Source organism: Ranitomeya variabilis, chromosome 7 (genome assembly GCF_051348905.1).
Source record: "Ranitomeya variabilis isolate aRanVar5 chromosome 7, aRanVar5.hap1, whole genome shotgun sequence".
Classification (NCBI taxonomy): domain Eukaryota; kingdom Metazoa; phylum Chordata; class Amphibia; order Anura; family Dendrobatidae; genus Ranitomeya; species Ranitomeya variabilis.
This window is the reverse complement of record NC_135238.1, coordinates 175,471,547-175,490,759: the sequence shown is the minus strand read 5'-3', so window position 1 is coordinate 175,490,759 and position 19,213 is coordinate 175,471,547. Positions and strand designations below refer to the sequence as shown.

At 40.5% G+C, this 19,213-nt stretch overlaps 1 protein-coding gene across 29 annotated transcripts in view; it reads left to right on the top strand.

Moving 5' to 3' along the window:
- Positions 1-19,213, top strand: part of LRRFIP1 (LRR binding FLII interacting protein 1) — a 127,806-nt gene that overhangs the window by 71,722 nt on the left and 36,871 nt on the right. For 4 of the 29 annotated variants that reach the window (XM_077272327.1, XM_077272325.1, XM_077272304.1 and 1 more), the window contains exons 6-18: positions 1,183-1,233; positions 2,029-2,085; positions 2,322-2,384; positions 4,506-4,589; positions 7,749-7,793; positions 7,935-7,994; positions 8,894-8,971; positions 11,309-11,344; positions 12,020-12,145; positions 16,816-16,887; positions 17,088-17,258; positions 18,606-18,698; positions 18,994-19,086. In XM_077272327.1, coding sequence (XP_077128442.1) covers positions 1,183-1,233; positions 2,029-2,085; positions 2,322-2,384; positions 4,506-4,589; positions 7,749-7,793; positions 7,935-7,994; positions 8,894-8,971; positions 11,309-11,344; positions 12,020-12,145; positions 16,816-16,887; positions 17,088-17,258; positions 18,606-18,698; positions 18,994-19,086 — 1,029 coding nt within the window. Of the gene's footprint in view, positions 1-1,182; positions 1,234-2,028; positions 2,086-2,321; positions 2,385-4,380; positions 4,415-4,505; positions 4,590-7,748; positions 7,794-7,934; positions 7,995-8,893; positions 8,972-11,308; positions 11,345-12,019; positions 12,146-16,815; positions 16,888-17,087; positions 17,259-18,605; positions 18,699-18,993; positions 19,087-19,213 lie in introns of those variants that run through there. The other 25 variants (XM_077272332.1, XM_077272329.1, XM_077272333.1 and 22 more) reach the window with 15 other exon arrangements.

Genomic DNA, 19,213 nt, shown 5'->3' with positions numbered 1-19,213 from the left:
CAAAACAATAATGGTTGGCAAGTTGCCGGACTCTCGCACACAGGTTGGGTAGTCCTGGTGGCGTCACTCCTGTCACAGGCGCGTTATTATTTAAATTGACCTTTTAATGAACTGTAGGGCTTATATTTTGACCATTCTTAAAAATCCCGAAAAACCATGCTGGGGCTTATTTTGGGGGATAAACGGTAGTGTGATCAGTGTTGGGTCAGTGTCCCTTTTTACGATCAGTGTATCATCAGTAATTTCATGTACGGTATATTATCGGGCAGCGCTGGAGTCCTGGGTTCAATTCCCACCAAGGACAACATCAGTAAGGAGTTTGTATGTTCTCCCCGTGTTTGCGTGGGTTTCCTCCCACATTCCAAAGACATACTGATAGGGAATTTAGATTGCGAGCCCCATTAGGGACAGCGATGATAATGTCTGTAAAGAGCTGCGGAATATGTTAGCGCTATATAAAGTTAAAGATTATTACTATTATTATAATAAAAATAAATTTAGTTACAACGCTTCTCCTATCCACTGCAATGTTAATCATGGACAGCACACTGATGACATCCATGTGATGACTGGGGTACTGAGGGTCCACCAATAACCAACTCCAGGGCCTCACTTTTCAGCTACTTGCAAATGTGATATCCTCAATCACAAATGTATATAACAATGATCTGGGTAGATTGTTTAATTAATAAAATGCCACCATTGTCTGTACATAGTGATTCAAGTATATAGTGCCAAGTACTGCTCATTTAAGAGGGTGGTGGCCCACCGGAGGATTCTCCTGATCTCCCGTGGGCCAGTCCACTCCTGGATGTCTGTGATTTTTCACACACCAATAGACTTGTATTGGTACTTTTCGTTGGTTAAAAAAAAATTTCTCTCTGATTTTTGCCTGGACGCAGGGTCTGCAAAAATCACGGATATGTAATCAGCCTCATAGACTAATGAGTACATGTTTTATCTGTGAAAACATGGATTAAACTTGTATGTGAAAAACGGCCATCTGAATTAAGCCTTCGAGCTAGCTTTTCAGGTAATTTGGGAGCATCCATCAGTAATGACCCCTGTGTACTGCTAAGACAAACCATAAGTAAAAGCCCCCTCTCTGCATCTCTAGTCCTGTCTGCGTGCCTTGCTTGTGATCTATCTTGCGTATTTCTTTTTCCCCTCTGTTCTTTGAAGGCTTCTGATGAAGATGATGTTGTGTCTGTGACTAGCCGGAGCAGCCTAAGGGTCAGTAACCTGTGTCATGTCCTCTGCGTGCATAAACCTGTGTGTTGTGTGGTGGTGTTTTACTAACTTGTGCCCAGTACACAAAACATACTTTTCTAGTAATACTGAATTACTGATCTGTAGGACGCAGCATTGTTTGGCGATCACACAGCAGACGCACACCGAGTGTCATGTGCATTGTGCGGAAAGTCACAAGATGAACTGTGTGACCTTATATTACTTGTAAATCACTTAATATGCAGGATAATAAGAATTAACCGTGTTTGGTGCACTCACTCTGAATAGGAATACATGTCAATGTAGAACTATAGATATACCATATTCTTAGTATATTATTTTCCATATCACTCCCTTAATCCGTGGGAGTGTTTCATCATTGTCCACTGGGTCTGTGCAGTGGGCCGAGCATTAGCCTGATACCGGATCTCATCACAGTCCATGGCAGCTTATGGTTTTGTACATGAGAGAAAAATGACATTTTCAGCATATTCTTGTTAGAAAGGCCTAGGGGCAGCAGCTCTTCAGTATGTATAGGAATTCTCAATACTTTGTATATTTTAATGGCTTCCAATGTGGAACCACAATGGAGTATTACACTATGCACTGGCCCATATGGGAGGTTGGCAGAATGGTTATCACACCTCTAATGATCACTGGTCACCGTCACCGGGGTTAGTGATTGCACCTATTGCCGTGCTGTGCGATATTTTGGCATGCTCACTTGTCCTGCAGGTGCGTGGTGTGTGACGGGCCGCCATACATATCACTCAGCCCTTCTTTCTCTCTTTCTAACAGACCAATGGTTACGAGGATGAATTGCTTGGAGCAGCTCAGTATAGGAAATCCAGCAGGGTCAGTGGAAAGCTGAAGATTGCATGTGACCGCCAGACAGGCTGGGCATATGTTCAGCTACATTAATAATGGTGATATCCAAAATCAGCTCACTGGGGCTTTTGGTAACTCTTTAGCAAAAGTAAACGATCTGTTGTTAGATGAGTAAATGATGGTGTTAGTCTCTTACGTCACACTGTGGCCACGACTCCGCGTGCCGGATGATGTGAGTTGTGCTGTTTTTGCTTTCCCTTCAGAGCTCAACAGGCAGTGGAGAGACCATCCCGTCTTCCCGGGGACCCCCCAGGGATGAGGCCATGGTTGGTTCAGTGCTCGGTGTTTTATCTGACACTATGTGGAGCTTGTGCATGGGACCTGCATACCCCTAACTGATGGCCTATGTGTGCTGGACTACCATGCCATTAATATGTTTGTGCTAGCCTCTTGGGGGCTTTGTCATAAGTTGACATATAATAATTTAATTAGTAATAACCATATGTGGTGACATGAACAGTTATGGATTTGTAGCACCATTGTGGTGTAGGCCAGTTTTTTATGCTTCTAATTGATTTACTTTGTAAGTTTGATGGATGTTTTACGCATGGAGTTAAAATAATCTGTTACAGCAATGTTGGTATGAGGCCAGTATCCTGGAAGCACCGTCCTCATAGTCCAGCTGTTACTGACCTAAAACATCCACAAGAGACACTGATGTATTTTGCTAAACACTTTCAGTGCTTATAAGGGAAGGGTGTTCCTTTTCATGAGGCCATGTGTCCTATATTACAGATCTTACACCTTTTTTTTCCATTGCTGTAATCGCTGTACATACCATATGCCCGTCTATAGCCTAATATCATAGCTGTAGGGGGACCTGAATGATTTACAAGGTTATCTGTAGATAAATATGCAGGTATGTCCCCACAGGTGTACAGATAGTGGATTTGTATGTGTAAGTTCCATTGTGTATCACATTAGCAGCATGTGCACGATGCAGAGAATATCCACAGGGGAAGGCTGGCCAGCGATGTATAGTGGAGATAATAAGGATGCAGAACGAGTTTGTGAGAATCCGTCAGTCAACGTCTTCTGATGGGAAAGTTCAAACCTCTTATCTTTTATTGAGCTATATAAAACAAAAAGACTTCCACTCACCAAAGCGACGTCTCCACTACCGCATATTAAAACACAGAGCTCCAGCAAGCCTCTCAGTCAAAGCAGGCGAATAGTCCATGAAAAAAGGAAAAAGCTGAGAACTCCTTAAAATGAGTTTCTTTATTTGTGTTCCATTTAAAAATTGTCATAGCAAAGCAGTAGTAAATGTTGACGCGTTTCGACTAAACAGTGTTAAGACCCCCTATAAACACTCCTGACATCTTACAATTAATTAGTTAAATATATATACAACCAATGAAGTGATCATGCATGTACCGTATATACCGGACTATAAAAATGCATTTCCAATAAACATACGTAAGATCATTGTGAAAGTTTCAACCCAGTGGTGATCCAGTATTTACATTCCCAATCCAGTGCGCTCATTTTTCGAAAGAACTTTCCTCCAGTTGCCTCCATGCTTTGGTGTATTAACCCTTAAGAAAATAAAAAAGTAAATGATTTTAAACTACCATCATGTTCTGAAAGATTATTAGCCACACCTGATGTATGTTAGTCACCTTCTTTTTCTTGATATCAACAAGATAATTGCTATGACAACTTTTTAATGGAATTCAAATAAAGCAAGTAATTTTATGGAGTTTTCCAGCTTTTCCCCTTTTTTCACCAGACCGTAGGGTGACGCCTTATAAAAAGATGTAATAAGTCCAGGTAACGTGCTCACCAGAGCGAGCGGTGTAGGCACAACCCCTGGGAAAGCTCGATAGCGGTTACTACTGCCTTGTGGCCGGGGATGAACTCCACCAGGATAATTGAAGGAAAATGCCCTTCACTGTACTGGTACAGTTGGTTTTTATACAGACGGGTTCTAGAACAAAGCCTACTTATTTATATATTGGATCAAGGATCATCATTTCGGTTAGCACAGCCCAAAACCGTGAATTGTCTTTTCCTTCAAAATCCATAATGTGGCCTTCAATACAGATATGAACCCAGCGTAAAAAGTTTTTTTTTCTTCTCCTAATCACAGCCTAAAAAAGCCTATTCTGTTCCTGAGGCTTGGCATTCAGGCAGGCTCTGCCCGCACTGAATGTTAATGGGGCTGTATACAGTTAGTAAGTTACGGTATACAAAGCTGCTAATGTCATTAGTGGCACAAACTGCACAATAGGATTTCCCATTCTTGTCATTTCCTTCCAGACAGCAGAGATGAATGGTAACTGCTTACAGGAATGTGAGTCTGCGCTGGAGCGGTGAGGGCGACCCTGTGTATGGTCTGTGGCCGGCTTCTATCTCTCATGCTTCTTCCTGTCTCCCCTGTACAGAGCGCTTATTACTCTGACCTCAGCCTGGCCAATGCTCCGCTCACAGCCAAGTCCCAGCAGCAGTCTGTACACAACGGAAATCGGGTCTGTTCCTTTCCACTTGCTTCTCCTCCTTTCTGGTTGACTTATGAATAGTGCATAGTAATTGTATTACCTACCTGGGAAGAATTAAAGAAGCTGCGCTCCTTCCATCAAAATTTGTATCCCCTTAATATATGGCTGCCATCAAATTATATAGCACTGTGTACTTACAATTGCTCACTTTGCCTTTCTACCCAGATAATTCTTCTCTTTTCCATTAGGTCTATGACCTCACAAGATTAAAAACTGACTAGCTGAATCATCCTAAGCTTTATGTAGAAACAGGAGGTACATTTTCCCTGCATGAGTCATCACTGCAAAGTCCCTGGCTGGGAGGAGGATGGGGCAGCTGCCTCAGGAGTTGAAAAGTGGGGGATGACTCATGCAGGGAAAAGAGATTTCCTGTTTCTACATAGAGCAAAGAAAACAGAAGAATTATCTGGGTAGAAAGGCAAAATAAGCAATTGTAAGTACACAGGGCTATATAATATGATGACTGCAATATATTAGGAAGGTAAAAATTTTGTTCTGAGGAGGAGGGCTTCTTTATCTTTAAGTTGCTGTAATCAGCTGCGAGAATAGATTTTATTTTTGAAATTTGCAGTTTGTTTGTCGGGGGATTTTATGTATGTAAAGTTTATAGTTCATAGATAAGGTGACAATTTATAAACCAGATTAATTTGCAAACATAGGTCTCAATGATAAGACTACAAACTCTGCATAGTCCGACCTTACAGTCCTTCTCCCTTCATCTGTCCTATATTTCTTGCTTTTATACGTTCAGTAACTTAAATGGATTGTCCACTGTTAAAGGGAACCTTTCACCCCCAAAATCGAAGGTGAGCTAAGCCCACCGGCATCAGGGGCTTATCTACAGCATTCTGGAATGCTGTAGATAAGCCCCCGATGTATCCTGAAAGATGAGAAAGAGGTTGGATTATACTCACCCAGGGGCGGTCCCGGTACGATGGGCGTCGCGGTCCGGGGCCTCCCATCTTCATAGGATGACGTGCTCTTCTGGTCTTCACCCTGCGGCGCAGGTGTACTTTCTGCCCTGTTGAGGGCAGAGCAAAGTACTGCAGTGCACAGGCGCCGGGAGAGGTCAGAGAGACCCATCGTAGGATGCCTTACTGAGTACAGTGGCTCCAGTCTGGGAGTTCAGGTATTTTTTTTGCCTTTTTCCTAGGTCGTTATTGTTAATGGGTAATGGTCCTATGGTGTACATTTTCGTCATGGGTCGCTAAGAAAATTATAAAGCGGGCTCAAGAGCTGAGCCTGCTTAATTCCAAGCAGATGACGTCTGTGCTACATATCCAGCATCTGCTTGTAACTGCAGCCACAAGAGCGCACACAGATTTTTCTGCGGTTTAACCGTTTAAATGCTGCTGTCAGTCTCTGACAATGGCACTTCAATGATGTCGTAGTCATAAAGGCTTCAAATAAATAACTGGTTCGCTTGTAGAATTGTATTCAAATGCCTCTTTCTAACATATTAAATAATGTCCAATAAAATAGAATGACATCATATATAGACACATTATCACACACCCTTATTTCCAAGGAATTTTTCCTTTTTCCACAATAGTTTACGAAGTTTGCAGAGACGCTGAAGTCAGTTTGAGCCAACTCGGCTGTAGTGACGTTTCGTGACAGACCCCTTTGTTAAGCTTGTGGGTTCCTAGTTCATTATGGGTTTAAATCGTAAAAACGATATGATCACCTCCACCACTAAAAATATTCCAGATAATTATGAATCATTTTTATATGTAATAAATCATTTACCGGTATATAATAATAACTATATAATACCAGAGAAAATAATATTTTTTTGAACAGTACTACCATAGTGATAATGTTTTTAATACATTTATGTAATCTAATATATTAATAATATTATCACTAGGGTACTACTGGTTGGAATTGTGTGGAATTACAGAGGTAGCCCTTATATAACTATATTGATGGAAAACTACTAATTGATGGCTCTTGGAACAAGTGGAGAAGAAAAAAGCTCAAAAATTAGAATTTTGTTGGTCACAAAAGGGTGGACAGATGGAAGGGTGTATGACTACAAAAGGTAGACTTTTTATGCGTAGATACACACACAGAGCCCCTGCAGTTTTATAGAACCACCATACTAGAAGCTTTAATTGTGCTATGCATTCAGTTCAGTAGGACCGCAGGGCTCCGAATCTACTCACAGGTCGGGTTCAATATGGCCGCCTGACTGAGACCTCCCCAAACCTAATTTGAGCTTGTGTTCTCCCTCTAGGACCCCTTAGTTAGCCTACAGGTATCAGACAGTATTCTTTAGACATACTCTGCTTATTTGCAGCTCATATTATAATGGCACATACCTAAAATTTTAAGAATTGTCTGGGATTTTTTTCAGATAACATTGCCAACTGGTTGTGGTTTACTTTCACGGAGCTTTGAGCAAATAAATCTGCTGTAACATGTATGATATAGTAACATAGAAATCCACTCAAAATCTTTATGCTTAATTGATAAGCATTAAAAAAACACACACCAAATAAAGTCAAATAACCAAACGGGGGGGATGACCCCCATACAAAGGTAAAGTGGCTCTGGGCAGAAATCAGACATGCCCTTTTTTCTTACATAGGTCAATCACCACAGGGCTAAATGTCCTTATATAATACACTTTATTGTATACTTGCCTAACTGTGGAGGTTGGCACCCTAAAATAAGAGTGGCACCCCCGCCCCTCAACAACCGCCCCTAGGAGACCCTAGTATGCCCTATAGATCTATGAATTAATGTGATAAAGGACCATATAAAACATTAATGCTGTCGGCAGGTAAATAAGGTGAAAGGGAAAAGCAGTACTTATCCATATGACGCTATTTTCATTATCTAAGCGTGTTTCTCCATAATCCGCTTCCTCAGGAGGTCGATGATGACTACTTCCTGATAAGGAAGCAAGCCCAGCATGGTCAATTAAACACATGGATTTTAAGGGGATTTCTATGTTGATATTTGTTTGTTCCCTGAGCAATAGGCGTTTTTGTAACACAATATGTATGATATTACATCACGTTTACTTTTATATTGAAGCTCATCTGGTCAAATTGATGCAAAGACAAAAGTATATATTTTTTTTTTCTCGTGGTTTTCTCACACTTTCATCCTCTTTTCCAGCCATCACTATTGAACTGCAACTCTCTACCTTCCAGATCACAGCGGGTGGGTCACTTCTCAGTCAATCCGAAACTTTTTTTTTTTTTTTGGTCACATTTTCCCACATAACCCTTTATCGTTTCCTTCTCTTATCTGCTCTACTCGTTGACCTCCGCTGACTGTCTGTTTCTGTCTTCTTGCTGGTAGGGATCTCTGTATGATGATGGCGTCACCAGCAGTAGCCGTCGATCTTCCAGTTCACGACCTGTGAGATTATTTTCCTTCCTTAAATTCTTCCTTTACAATAATCAGTATATGATATATAAAATGCTCCATTTTGATTTGTTTTGTTTTTTTTGTTCCATTTCTTAACGTTAAAAGCCAGTCTCAAAAATATGGTACAGTGGAAATAAAAGAGGGAGCGGTACGATAAAAACATCACATTTCTAACATGCTATGATAGATGAGAATAAAAAGCAGACACCGTATAAAACTACAACAAATCCTGCAATGGAAGATCTGCAGTTTGTAAATAAAAATGTCATTCATACGCTTGATGCCAATTATGCTTTTTGACAGCGCAGACCTTATGCTAATGTAACAACTCCGAAATGTATAAGAAGCTTCTGATCAGGTTTTTAATGAACTGTAGGTATTAGTTTGCTCTGAGCATTGTGTGCATACACCATTGAAGATTATCATAATCCCGCTGTTAAAAGAAGGGCTAAGCCTACAGTTTTTATCTTTACTAAGAGGAAGTTCAGAAAAAATGTCCGCCCTTGTGATTACTATTTCACTACAGAAACATTTTTATACATATGAGAATTAAATTAGTTTCTTTGTACTGAAGGTGCAGTGGGCCTGAAACTGTGTAGCTTAGTTTTATCCTTTGCACACATTGTATAACAGAGCAGGAATATTCGGAATGTTTGTCTAAGGAGTATTCCCTGGGGACATTTTGGCCATTTGATTATTTTTAAGGTGTCACTTGGTGCACAGGTCTGCTTAGACAAGCTAACAGGCAGTCTCCATACCTTGTACTGTATCTGTTTATAGAGATCCATATTCAGATTCCCTATATTTTATTATTCTCCTATTTCTGTTTCTTTTTCCCTGACTTGCTAACATTCTTTTCTTTACCTTCCTCTGCTTCATGACTTTGGAAGCCTTCTGAGTACAGTTGTTACCTGGGCTCTGGGTCTCGTGCCTCTTCTCGTGCCAGCTCGGCCCGTGCCAGCCCAGTGGTGAGGACTGCCCTTACTCTGTCCTTTCTTTTAATGCCTTTTTATAAAGTGTTTTGTGTAAAGTTATGTTAATTTCAGAAAAATCACTTTTGTCACAAATCAGTGGTAACTGGAGACATTTCTATTAGTTTTTAGTTACGATTACACATTTAGCATGTCAGGACTTGTTCGCATGTTGCGTTTTTGCCTTTTGAAAAACCTGCAATGTATTACAGTACCTGTAAAGAGATGAGATTTTAGCACATGTTGCTTATTTTTGCTTTTAAAAGAGCTTTGTTAAATCTGCAGCATGTCAATTCTTTCTGTGGTTTTGCAACGTTTTTGGACGATTCAAATGAATGGGAAAATATCTCCTGCAGATCCTAGCTGTGGAAAACTTGACGAGTATGCAAGATAGCACGCTGTTATATTTGTGCCACACTGCAGCATGTTTGCCAAACTAAATGCAGCAGAATTCTGGCATAATTTGCACAAAAATCCTGTCTTGTACCATATTTATGATATGTTTTAGACACTTTTTACAATTTGTCTCCCTATGGAGCATAGTTTTGGTGAAATGTAATTTAGCTTATCAAAATCATGGCTCACTTTTCTAGCACAAGGTTAGCCAACTAGTAACAAATGGTTGTCCAGCAATTAAGGATTAAAATTCCGTGTAACTCCATTCACATCGTTATAAAAAACACTTCTTATTGGCTATCATAAATAACACTACACATGGAGGAGATGATAAAACCACCGCTAGCCGAGTATAATCCAGATAATATGTATTTTTTTTATTAGATTATAAATTTAAAAAAGTGAATTAAACGTCTGCTACATTCCAGAATACAGGGACCGAGGTTACAAATAGTGCCACGTGATTGATCCACAATCAGATACAAGTAATGGAATAAATAAACAATGACTGGTACCAAAAATGAATAAAAATATGAAAGAATAAATATTTAATCCTATGACCAATCATTTAGTCAAATAGCACTCAGGATATGAATATAAGCGCAATGTGCAATATTAAAGTATCAAGATACCACCAGAAAAATTAGTCCAAAATGAAATACAGCCTGATGGTTGCTGTGATAATGGATCCTGTTGTATAGGTCACTAGCCTAATGGTGTGAGTGCCATGTGTGAGCGTATTTGCAGTGAGTCGCTAGCACTGTCAATGAGAGTAAGTATATCACATCATAAGAAGCCTAAATCCTGTGTAGAAATGGGCACTAACAAAAATGAATGGTTGGTAAGTGGTAACCTTGGCGTCCCCGTCACCCCAACGGACGTTTCGTTAGTCTTCCTCAGGAGGAATCCTAATCTGTAAATAATCTAACGTGTTTCAGGCTTACAGTATCCTTTGTTCACAGCATATCTAGGGCTACTGTTCTCCTGAAATGCGTTGTCGTTTTGTGCACATGTTATATTGGCCGACATGAAGTTTTTATGAACATATGAATGAAGTTACAAGGACTTATAATCCCTTAGTGATGGACTATTTGTTTCTGTATTATCTTTTGCTGTGGACAATCCATGTCCATGCACTGAGCCCTGTTGTCTGGTCCCTGCCTACAAGGCACATGGTAAGCAGTTCCTCTCGTTTCAGATTGTTATAAGACAATGAATAGGTTGGGTAAACTTAACTAGTCAGGCTTAAAACGACGCAAACTACATGAACAACCGTGATAAATTTGTAGCATTTTAAGACTGTTTAGTCTGTTTGCCCCATCCAAGAATTACAGTTTTGATAAATATACCCCATTAGGTTATGAAATATTAATTTTCTTAATTTTTTTGTTTCATTTTGTTCGCATAATTATCATTAATATAAAATTTTATTAATATAAAATATTAAAATCCTAAATATCACATGTAAGGGCTGAACCATAAAAGTCCTGGGATACTCAAGTTGCTGTATGTATTTATAGTTCCGTCTCTGAAGATTAACGATTTTGATATCACACAACATTAAACGTTTGCTCTTTAATCAGTCTTCAGACCCCACAAGCCCTCCTTTATTTCGCGGTGGGTCCGCCAGTTCCAGTGTCCATTCACAAAGTCGTCCTGAAGATGTGTCTGCTCCTTCCGGCGGCAGAGTGCGTGTGTGTGTGTGTGTGGGCATGAAATGCGTTGTGTGGCTGTTGCTTGTTCCTCTATAGAACTTCTAACGCTTACAGCATTTGTGTGGATTACTAAGCCACTAGTGGAAAATTCCTTGATGAAAATTATTATATTCAGAACAGGCTCCATCTTTAACGGTAGAGGTTTGTTACTGCTGAACTAATGCACCCAGGATTGATACCTTTGTGTGCAGAGTTTAACTTCTTTTATTTTTCAACATTACAGGTTGAAGAAAGGTCTGACAAAGACTTTGCAGAGAAGGTATTTATTTATTTTTGCTCCTAGTACGTAAACCTTTTGTATGTAGTTTTCTCTGAGTACTATGTGTGTTTTTCATGGATGGCTCTGGTACCTGAGAGAGTCTGTGGGGCCTAAACGCATGTCCATGATTTTTTGCGGACTGAAAGGTTTGTGAAAAATAGTGGAGATATGTTCGATTTTGATCCAAGAGTTGGATGAAAATTGGCAATACCAGCCAATGGGTCTGGAAAAAATCGGGCTGCACTAGGATGACATCCAAATGCAGTCCGATTTTTATGGACTGTCAGAAAGGCGTAGGTGGAGAATATTTTTTCATTATTTTTTCTCCATGTACGAGAAACACGAACCACACGTGGATCAGAGTCTGATCAGAATAATTGATTCATTTTTCTCGTACACAGAAAGATCTGATGTGTGAATGAGGCCTAAGAATTAGATACTGTAGAAGGCTCAGCTTAATTAGGGGACATGGCTTTCATTAATGAAAAAACAGCGCAGAACTTCTAATGAGTATATTATACTAATTTGGCTGTATTCCTTCTTCCCACAAATTTGTAAAGACTGTACGAAAAATGTAAGACTCCTTCAGGCATTTTATTGCATAATACTGTATTGTAACGTTTTGTAAGAGCTTTGAAGAATTACATTACCGCTTTCTCTTACCTTCTGTTCCAGGGCGGCCGGCCTGTCTCCGGATTATCTGCAGCGACTCTTGCTTCTTTGGGTGGGTCATCCTCTCGTAGAGGAAGCGGAGACACCTCCATATCTGTTGATACAGAGGCGTCAATTCGAGAAATAAAGGTGAGTGTGCAAACACAGCAGAATCATCCGTCTATTCGCTATATCTCTCATTGTAAGGTCATACCTTGAAGACATGATACTGCGCTATGTATAGTTACTGTAGAAGGGTTGGACTCCACTATGTGTAAAGCAATATTTACCACCATTGTGGCGCGAAAGAAACTTTCCTGTATTGTCCATTTGTTCTAGAACCTGCTTGTGTTTGTTCTTTCTTCCTGTCTTCCTTCAATCCTTTTCTTTTTAAAATCTCAAGTTACCCATAACTTGTCTGTGAAAGCCCAAGACACCTGCTCCCTTTGTAGGACACATATTTTGTTACACTATGCAAGTTTGTTTACTTTGTTGAATTGTTGCATTAGACGCAGTAATGGCAGCTGAACCCGTATGATGGACAAAAGTTTGTTTTTTGCAGGCTTGTTAACTTAAAATAAGGGAATCTGTCAGCAGGGTTTTGGTATCTAAGGGTAGCATAGTATAGGGCACAAGGCCCTGATTACAGAGACGTATCACTTACTAAGCTGTGTGTTGCTGTTTCAATACAATTAGTATTTTATCAGCAGGAGATTATTACTACAGGACTACATCTAAAGTAGTGCCGGGCAGTCAGCCTAATCATTGTAACCCCGCCCCCCACCACTGATTGGCAGCTTGGTGTCAGTACAGTGTACTCAGAAAGCTGACAATCAGTGGTGTGGCCGGGGCTATATACAGCTCGGCATTGAGAGAACTGGTGGGCAGCATGGTGGCTCAGTGGTTAGCACTGTTGCTTTGTCCTGGGTTAAAATTCCACCAAGCGCATCATCTGCAAGGAGTTTGTATGTTCTCCCCATGTTTGCGTGGTTTTCTCCAGGTTCTCCGGTTTCCTCCCACACTCCAATAACATACTGTAAATTCCTTGTGGGGACAGCGGTGATAATGATTGTAAAGCGTGGTGGAATATGATGGTGCTATATAAGCAAAATATAATAAATAATAATAGATCTGCAGCAAAGAAAACTGATTTTAAAAAACCACAGCAAGCAGCCCAGTAAGTAAGTACATAGATGGAATCGGGCTTTCTTGCTGTACGTTATGCTGTTTTTCCAATTATAAAGAAGAAACCTGCTGACGGATTGTCTTAAAGCAAAGCTGGATACAGCATCCAGCCTTCACTACGCATACCACAAAAAAGGCAAATAGATGCCGTCTCTTCTCTGAGCTTTGCTGCCCATTTTTTCTTTTGATTACTAATGTTCCAGCACTTGAAAGTGAACTGACCATATATCACGGGCAAATCCGTGATCTGTCTTGGGTGTATCAGAACTCTGATTTTTTTTTTTTTCTTCTACCACATAGGAGCTCCAGGCAGTGAGGAGTCACATGTTTACTTGTGGGTTCTTCATTTTTTTTTTTCTTGTGCTGCTTTTATGAAATCATAGCATACCTTAAGGCCGCGTTCACACCATCAGTGTTTGGTCAGTATTTTACATCAGTATTTATAAGCCAAAATTAGCCAGGAGTGGGTGAAAAATGCAGAAGTGGTGACCTGTTTCCATTATACTTTTCCTCTGTTCCTCTCCTGGCTTTAGTGTACAAATACTAATGTAAAATACTGACCAAATACTGAACATGGCCTAAGGCTTGTTCACATGTTTACCGCGTTTTTGTTTCCTGGAAAAAACTGCTTTATATTAGTTTAGAAGCAAAGTGAATGACATTTCTGAAGTCTCATACACAGGCTGCTTTTTTTTTTTGCAATTTGAAGCATCTTCAGATCTGCAGCATGTCAATTCTTTCAGCGTTTTGTGCTGTTTTTCACCCATTCAAATTAATTTAAAAAAAAACACATACAAAAAAACCACTAACTATTTGATGCAAACACTTAGTGTGCACATAACATTAAACATGCAACGAAGAAATAAAAAAAAAAAAATTGAGCTTAACTTGAGTTGGTACACATGCAGAAGTTAAACGCATGTTCACATTGGCCACAAAACATTAAAACCAACAAGAGAAAAGGTAAGCAAAACCCCTGATGTAACTAAGTAAAAAAGCAAAAGTGCATTTAAATAACAGAGTTTTTAGTAATACTGTTTTTCCATCATACATGATGGCACCACGAGAGGGGATCTGCCCATCAAGGACAGGAAACCTTCAAGATAAAAGGGGCGGCTCTTCTCTCCACATCAGTTGTTTACTGAGTACGAGAGGAACTCCGCTGGTTAGTGTACACATAAATAATACATCCTATACGGTTCTATTCACCGATTCCCCAGGGAGTGTATAATACAAATAATGCTAAATAATGCACCCAACTAATGACGTGATCAAAAATGGTGGGAATATAAGGGTGCCTTCATGTCTCATGAAAAAACACATTACCAGGTATGTAATACCTGTGTTTTTCCATCATACATGACGACACCACGAGAGAGTTACAGAGATTTATATTCTCTTTAGGGAGGGATCACTGCTTGTAACACTCTTCTCCCAAATGTGAGATCAGAGGTAGCAGAGAGGTCTAGCCTATAATGTTTAAAAAATGTAGACGGAGAGGACCAAGTGGCCGCCTTACAGATTTGGTCGATGGTAGCATCTGCTCTCTCTGCCCACGATGTCGCCATGGCCCTCGTGGAGTGGGCTTTCAGACCCTGTGGAACAACCCTGCCTGGACTACTATACGCTAGAATAATGGCCTCTCTCAACCCATGGGTTGTATTAAAATTAGATCCGGCATATCTCCCCAAAGTGATATCGAGATTCCATAGGGCTCAGGATATAACCCTACCCTCTTTCTGTCCCAATCCTAGTAACAAGAAAGAGGAGAGACTCCATTGCCTAGATGTCAGGAGATGTATCCTACAGTATTTAGAGATGACAAAATCCTGGAGGAAACAGAGGGGTTTATTTGTTTCGTTCCAGGGGTCAAGGAAGGGCCTTAAAGGGCCACTGTCACCCCCTCCAGCCGTTATAAACTAAAAGAGCCACCTTGTGCAGCAGTAATGCTGCATTCTAACAAGGTGGCTCTTTTAGTTTTTGGTTCAAGTATTCCCAAAATAAAGTGCTTTGAAACTTAGCCAAAATACCTGTCTTTAGCCAGGGAGGCGGGTCCTCACTCCCCAGCTTCAACCGCTACTCTGCCGTCACTCCAATCTTCAGTGGCTTTCGGCGCCACCCCCTCCGCGCTTTTTTCTCTTCAAAACCGGCGCCTGCGCTGTGTGTAAGCTCTGGCCGTGTGATGTCCCAGCCAGGCTTGTTGACTGCGCCTGTGCGGGCATTGCGGCCACCCACCTTGGGAATCCCAGCTCCGCACTCTGTTATGCATTATGCACAGTGCGGGGCTAGGATTCCTGGGCATGCACACTGCGTGTGTCAGCCTGTCACCCAGGTCCCCCGCCTTACAGCGTCTGTATACTGTACTGTATACTGTACTGTATACTGTATGAGGAGGCACGATCAGCTGAATACAGTATACAGATGCTGTAAGGCGGGGGACCTGGGTGACAGGCTGACACACGCAGTGTGCATGCCCAGGAATCCTAGCCCCGCACTGTGCATAATGCATAACACAATGCGGGGCTGGGATTCCCAAGGTGGGTGGCCGCAATGCCCGCACAGGCGCAGTCTGCAAGCCTGGCTGGGACGTCACACGGCCAGAGCTTAAACACAGCGCAGGCGCCGGTTTTGAAGAGAAAAAAGCGCGGAGGGGGTGGCGCCGAAAGCCACTGAAGATTGGAGTGACGGCAGAGTAGCGGTTGAAGCTGGGGAGTGAGGACCCGCCTCCCTGGCTAAAGACAGGTATTTTGGCTAAGTTTCAAAGCACTTTATTTTGGGAATACTTGAACCAAAAACTAAAAGAGCCACCTTGTTAGAATGCAGCATTACTGCTGCACAAGGTGGCTCTTTTAGTTTATAACGGCTGGAGGGGGGTGACAGTGGCCCTTTAAAGCCTCAAAACAGACTATCACTAGATGGGTGAGAGAGGCCATTATTCTAGTGGGATGGCTTTTGTGCTATTTTTTGAACAAAAACAGTATTACTAAAAACTCTGTTATTTAAATGCACTTTTGCTTTTTTACTTGGTTACATCAGGGTTTTTGCTTACTTTTTCTCTTGTAGGTTTTAAAGAAGAAATAAGTAGCTTTTGGTATAGGGTCCTAATCACAAAATTGCTTAATTATTTTATCCTTTATTGTGATAGTCCCTTGGGAGTGCTTTCTTGATTTGTTTTTTGTCTTTTTGCAGCTATATACGTAATGGTTTTCGCCATAGTTTCTTTCTAATTAAGTTTGTATGTCTAGTTTTGCATAAATCAGTACTCTGAATGCCTTGGTCAGAAATAATATTCCTTTCTTCCTGAAGTCTTTGTAACAGCAGTAAGTGTTATAGGTTGGGAGTATTTAGGTTCTGAGTATTTGGAGCGTTGTCGTTTTGTCCTGATGTCATTCTGGATTAGGGAGCGCCTGGACTATGTAGGTCTTCTGTAGGGGCTGAGCTCTCTCCCAGCTGTGCACAGCGGTCTTGCCCCCAATCTGCTAATCTTTCTGCCACTGGTTGAATATACATGTGACGTTCTGTCTAATCCCCAGCAGGAATGCTACATCATACCAGACCTGTGCTTTCTTCTAGATTGTTTCCATCTTTGTTTTATCTGCTGCTTTATTCCTATGCATTCTGTGTCCCTCTGTCAGGAGATCAGTGAGTTAAAGGAGCAGATTGAGGATGTAGAAGGCAAATACATGCAAGGGCTGAAGGAGATGAAGGTACTGCTCTGTGTGACACTAATCTTTCCCAGGGGCATAACAGACATATGGTGTGCTGCTAAGCAGAGCTATTAAACCTTCATCTAATATTCCTGGACTACTAATTTTTTTTTTTTCACTAATAGCGCAAATTTTTATTTTTGGATTTTAAACATTTTGCTGTTATTATTTCTGTTATTAATATTTCTATTGCCTTTTAGGACTCCTTGGCAGAAGTGGAGGAGAAGTATAAACGGTCTATGGTGACAAATGCCCAGCTAGACAATGAGAAAACATCCTTGCAATATCAAGTGGACACTCTCCGGGAGGTTCTGCTGGAGATGGAGGAAGAAGTGGCAGAATCCAGGCGTCAGTATGACGATAAACAGAAAGTGAGTTGTGGAGCCTACTTTAGTAGTCCTTGACCGAAAACCCCTTTAATACGGGAGCTGTCACAAGGACCAGGTGATCGGGCTACCAAGACAAGTAGCAAACAAGCTGATTTTCAAGCCATAGGTGATGAAATGGTCAATGAAGGTGGCACAGTACTGTATACAGTCTTAAGCAAGTACCTGGTTTGCTTAAAATCTATCAATATTCTTATTTATCTTCCTTTTTTTTGCTTTGTTTTTTTTCATTGCCTTTTTCCAAGAAATGTGTTATTTCTCTATTGATATAGCCTTATGAGGGCTTGTTATTTTTTTTAATTTTTTTTTGCAGGACTATTTGTAGTTTTTAAATGCACCATTAATTTTGCTATATAATGTATAAAAAAAAAAGGAATTGGGGAGTAAAAACAGCAATTCTGCCATTTTTTTTTTTTTGTGTTTACGATGCTTACTTTACTGAAACAAATACGTTCGGCAAAGTAAGCAGCTTTTTTAGTTTCTTGTTGATAAAGCTCTCTGATGGTATGTTAGCAGGGAAAGCTTCAATATTATTCATAGCACTTTAGACAGAGGATGTGGCCCAAAAAACAGCAAATCTGTTTTTTTTCCTTTCTGGCTGTATAGTGTAAATGTTAGAATTTTTTTTTCTAGTTTGGACGATTACACATACAGTGACACCAAATATTTTATTTTTATAGATTTCACAATTTATGTTTTGGTATAGAAGGGTGATTGAAACTTCTATATTTGTGATTCATTTATTTTTTTTTTACACTATCTTTTTTAATATTTCTTACATTTATTTTTTATTTTTAAGTTGCCTTAGGGGAGTTGAACATGTGATCACTTGATCCCTTATGCAATCCACTGAGATGCGGTAGTATTGCAGCTTATTGTATAATTCTGGTCTCCCATGAAGCCTAAGCTAGGAAGTGGTGGAAAGTCTGCATCCCCCATACTCTGGACCTCTGTACCCCAACATGTCACAGACGAAATCCTGGAGAAGTTATGAGGGGCGGATGAGACTGAAGCTAAGGAGGTTTTGTGGGGATCACAGCACATGAACAATGAATGGTTGCATCATACACTATTGTGTATAAGCAGATGCAGATTTCGTTAGAATGACCTAATGCCATTAGTCATTGTTTTTCGAGCACTCGCCTTCATTTCTGCTTCTTCTTTTACGTGTCCCAGACATTGCCCTAATCTCAGATTCGTGAATTGTATATTGTGCACAAATGATGAAATGATTTCCCTATAGTAACTCTGCTGAGGTTACATGTAATTACAAGGGTAAATTTGCACATTTTGGGGTTTCTGTGTGTTTAATGCCGCTTGTTTTCTCGTCAGGAGTGTGAGCGGCAGAAACACGAGCAGGGTGTCCTTCGTTTTCAACTCTCAGAGATGAAAGAGGCTTTGGAGCAAAGAGAAGCTCTGATGACGGTGAGGAAGGACTGTTGGAATTAATTGGTTAAAATAGCTCAGGTTTTATTGCTCTTCTCATTAAGCTTTATTTGCCTTTAAGAAAAAACTGTAATTTAGCGTTACAGAATAAGAAAGCTTTGAGTTATTGCCTAGTGAATATCATGAACAGTTGTAGATGGATGGAGTTTTAGCCTCTTTGCTCTGTTGCTGATTCCTGTTTCTTCTCTTTCTTGCCAGTCCTGACTTTTTTTTTACTTTTTCTTGAATATTCTGTCTTTTTTTTCTTTCTTTGCTGCCCTTTGCCAACCATTAGGAAATTCGCCAACTGCAACAGAAACAAGAAATCGGTGACCGTGAGATCTGTGACCTCAAGGAAACCATAGAGTGGAAGGATAAAAAAATAGGGGTACGATTCCTTGTTTAGGGTGTCTGTTAGCTATTAGGAGCTAAGCGGCTGACACAAGAACAGGGAATTTACTTGATGGTTAATGAGCTCCCAAAAGTAGAAAGAATCTAGCCTTCATATGAACACG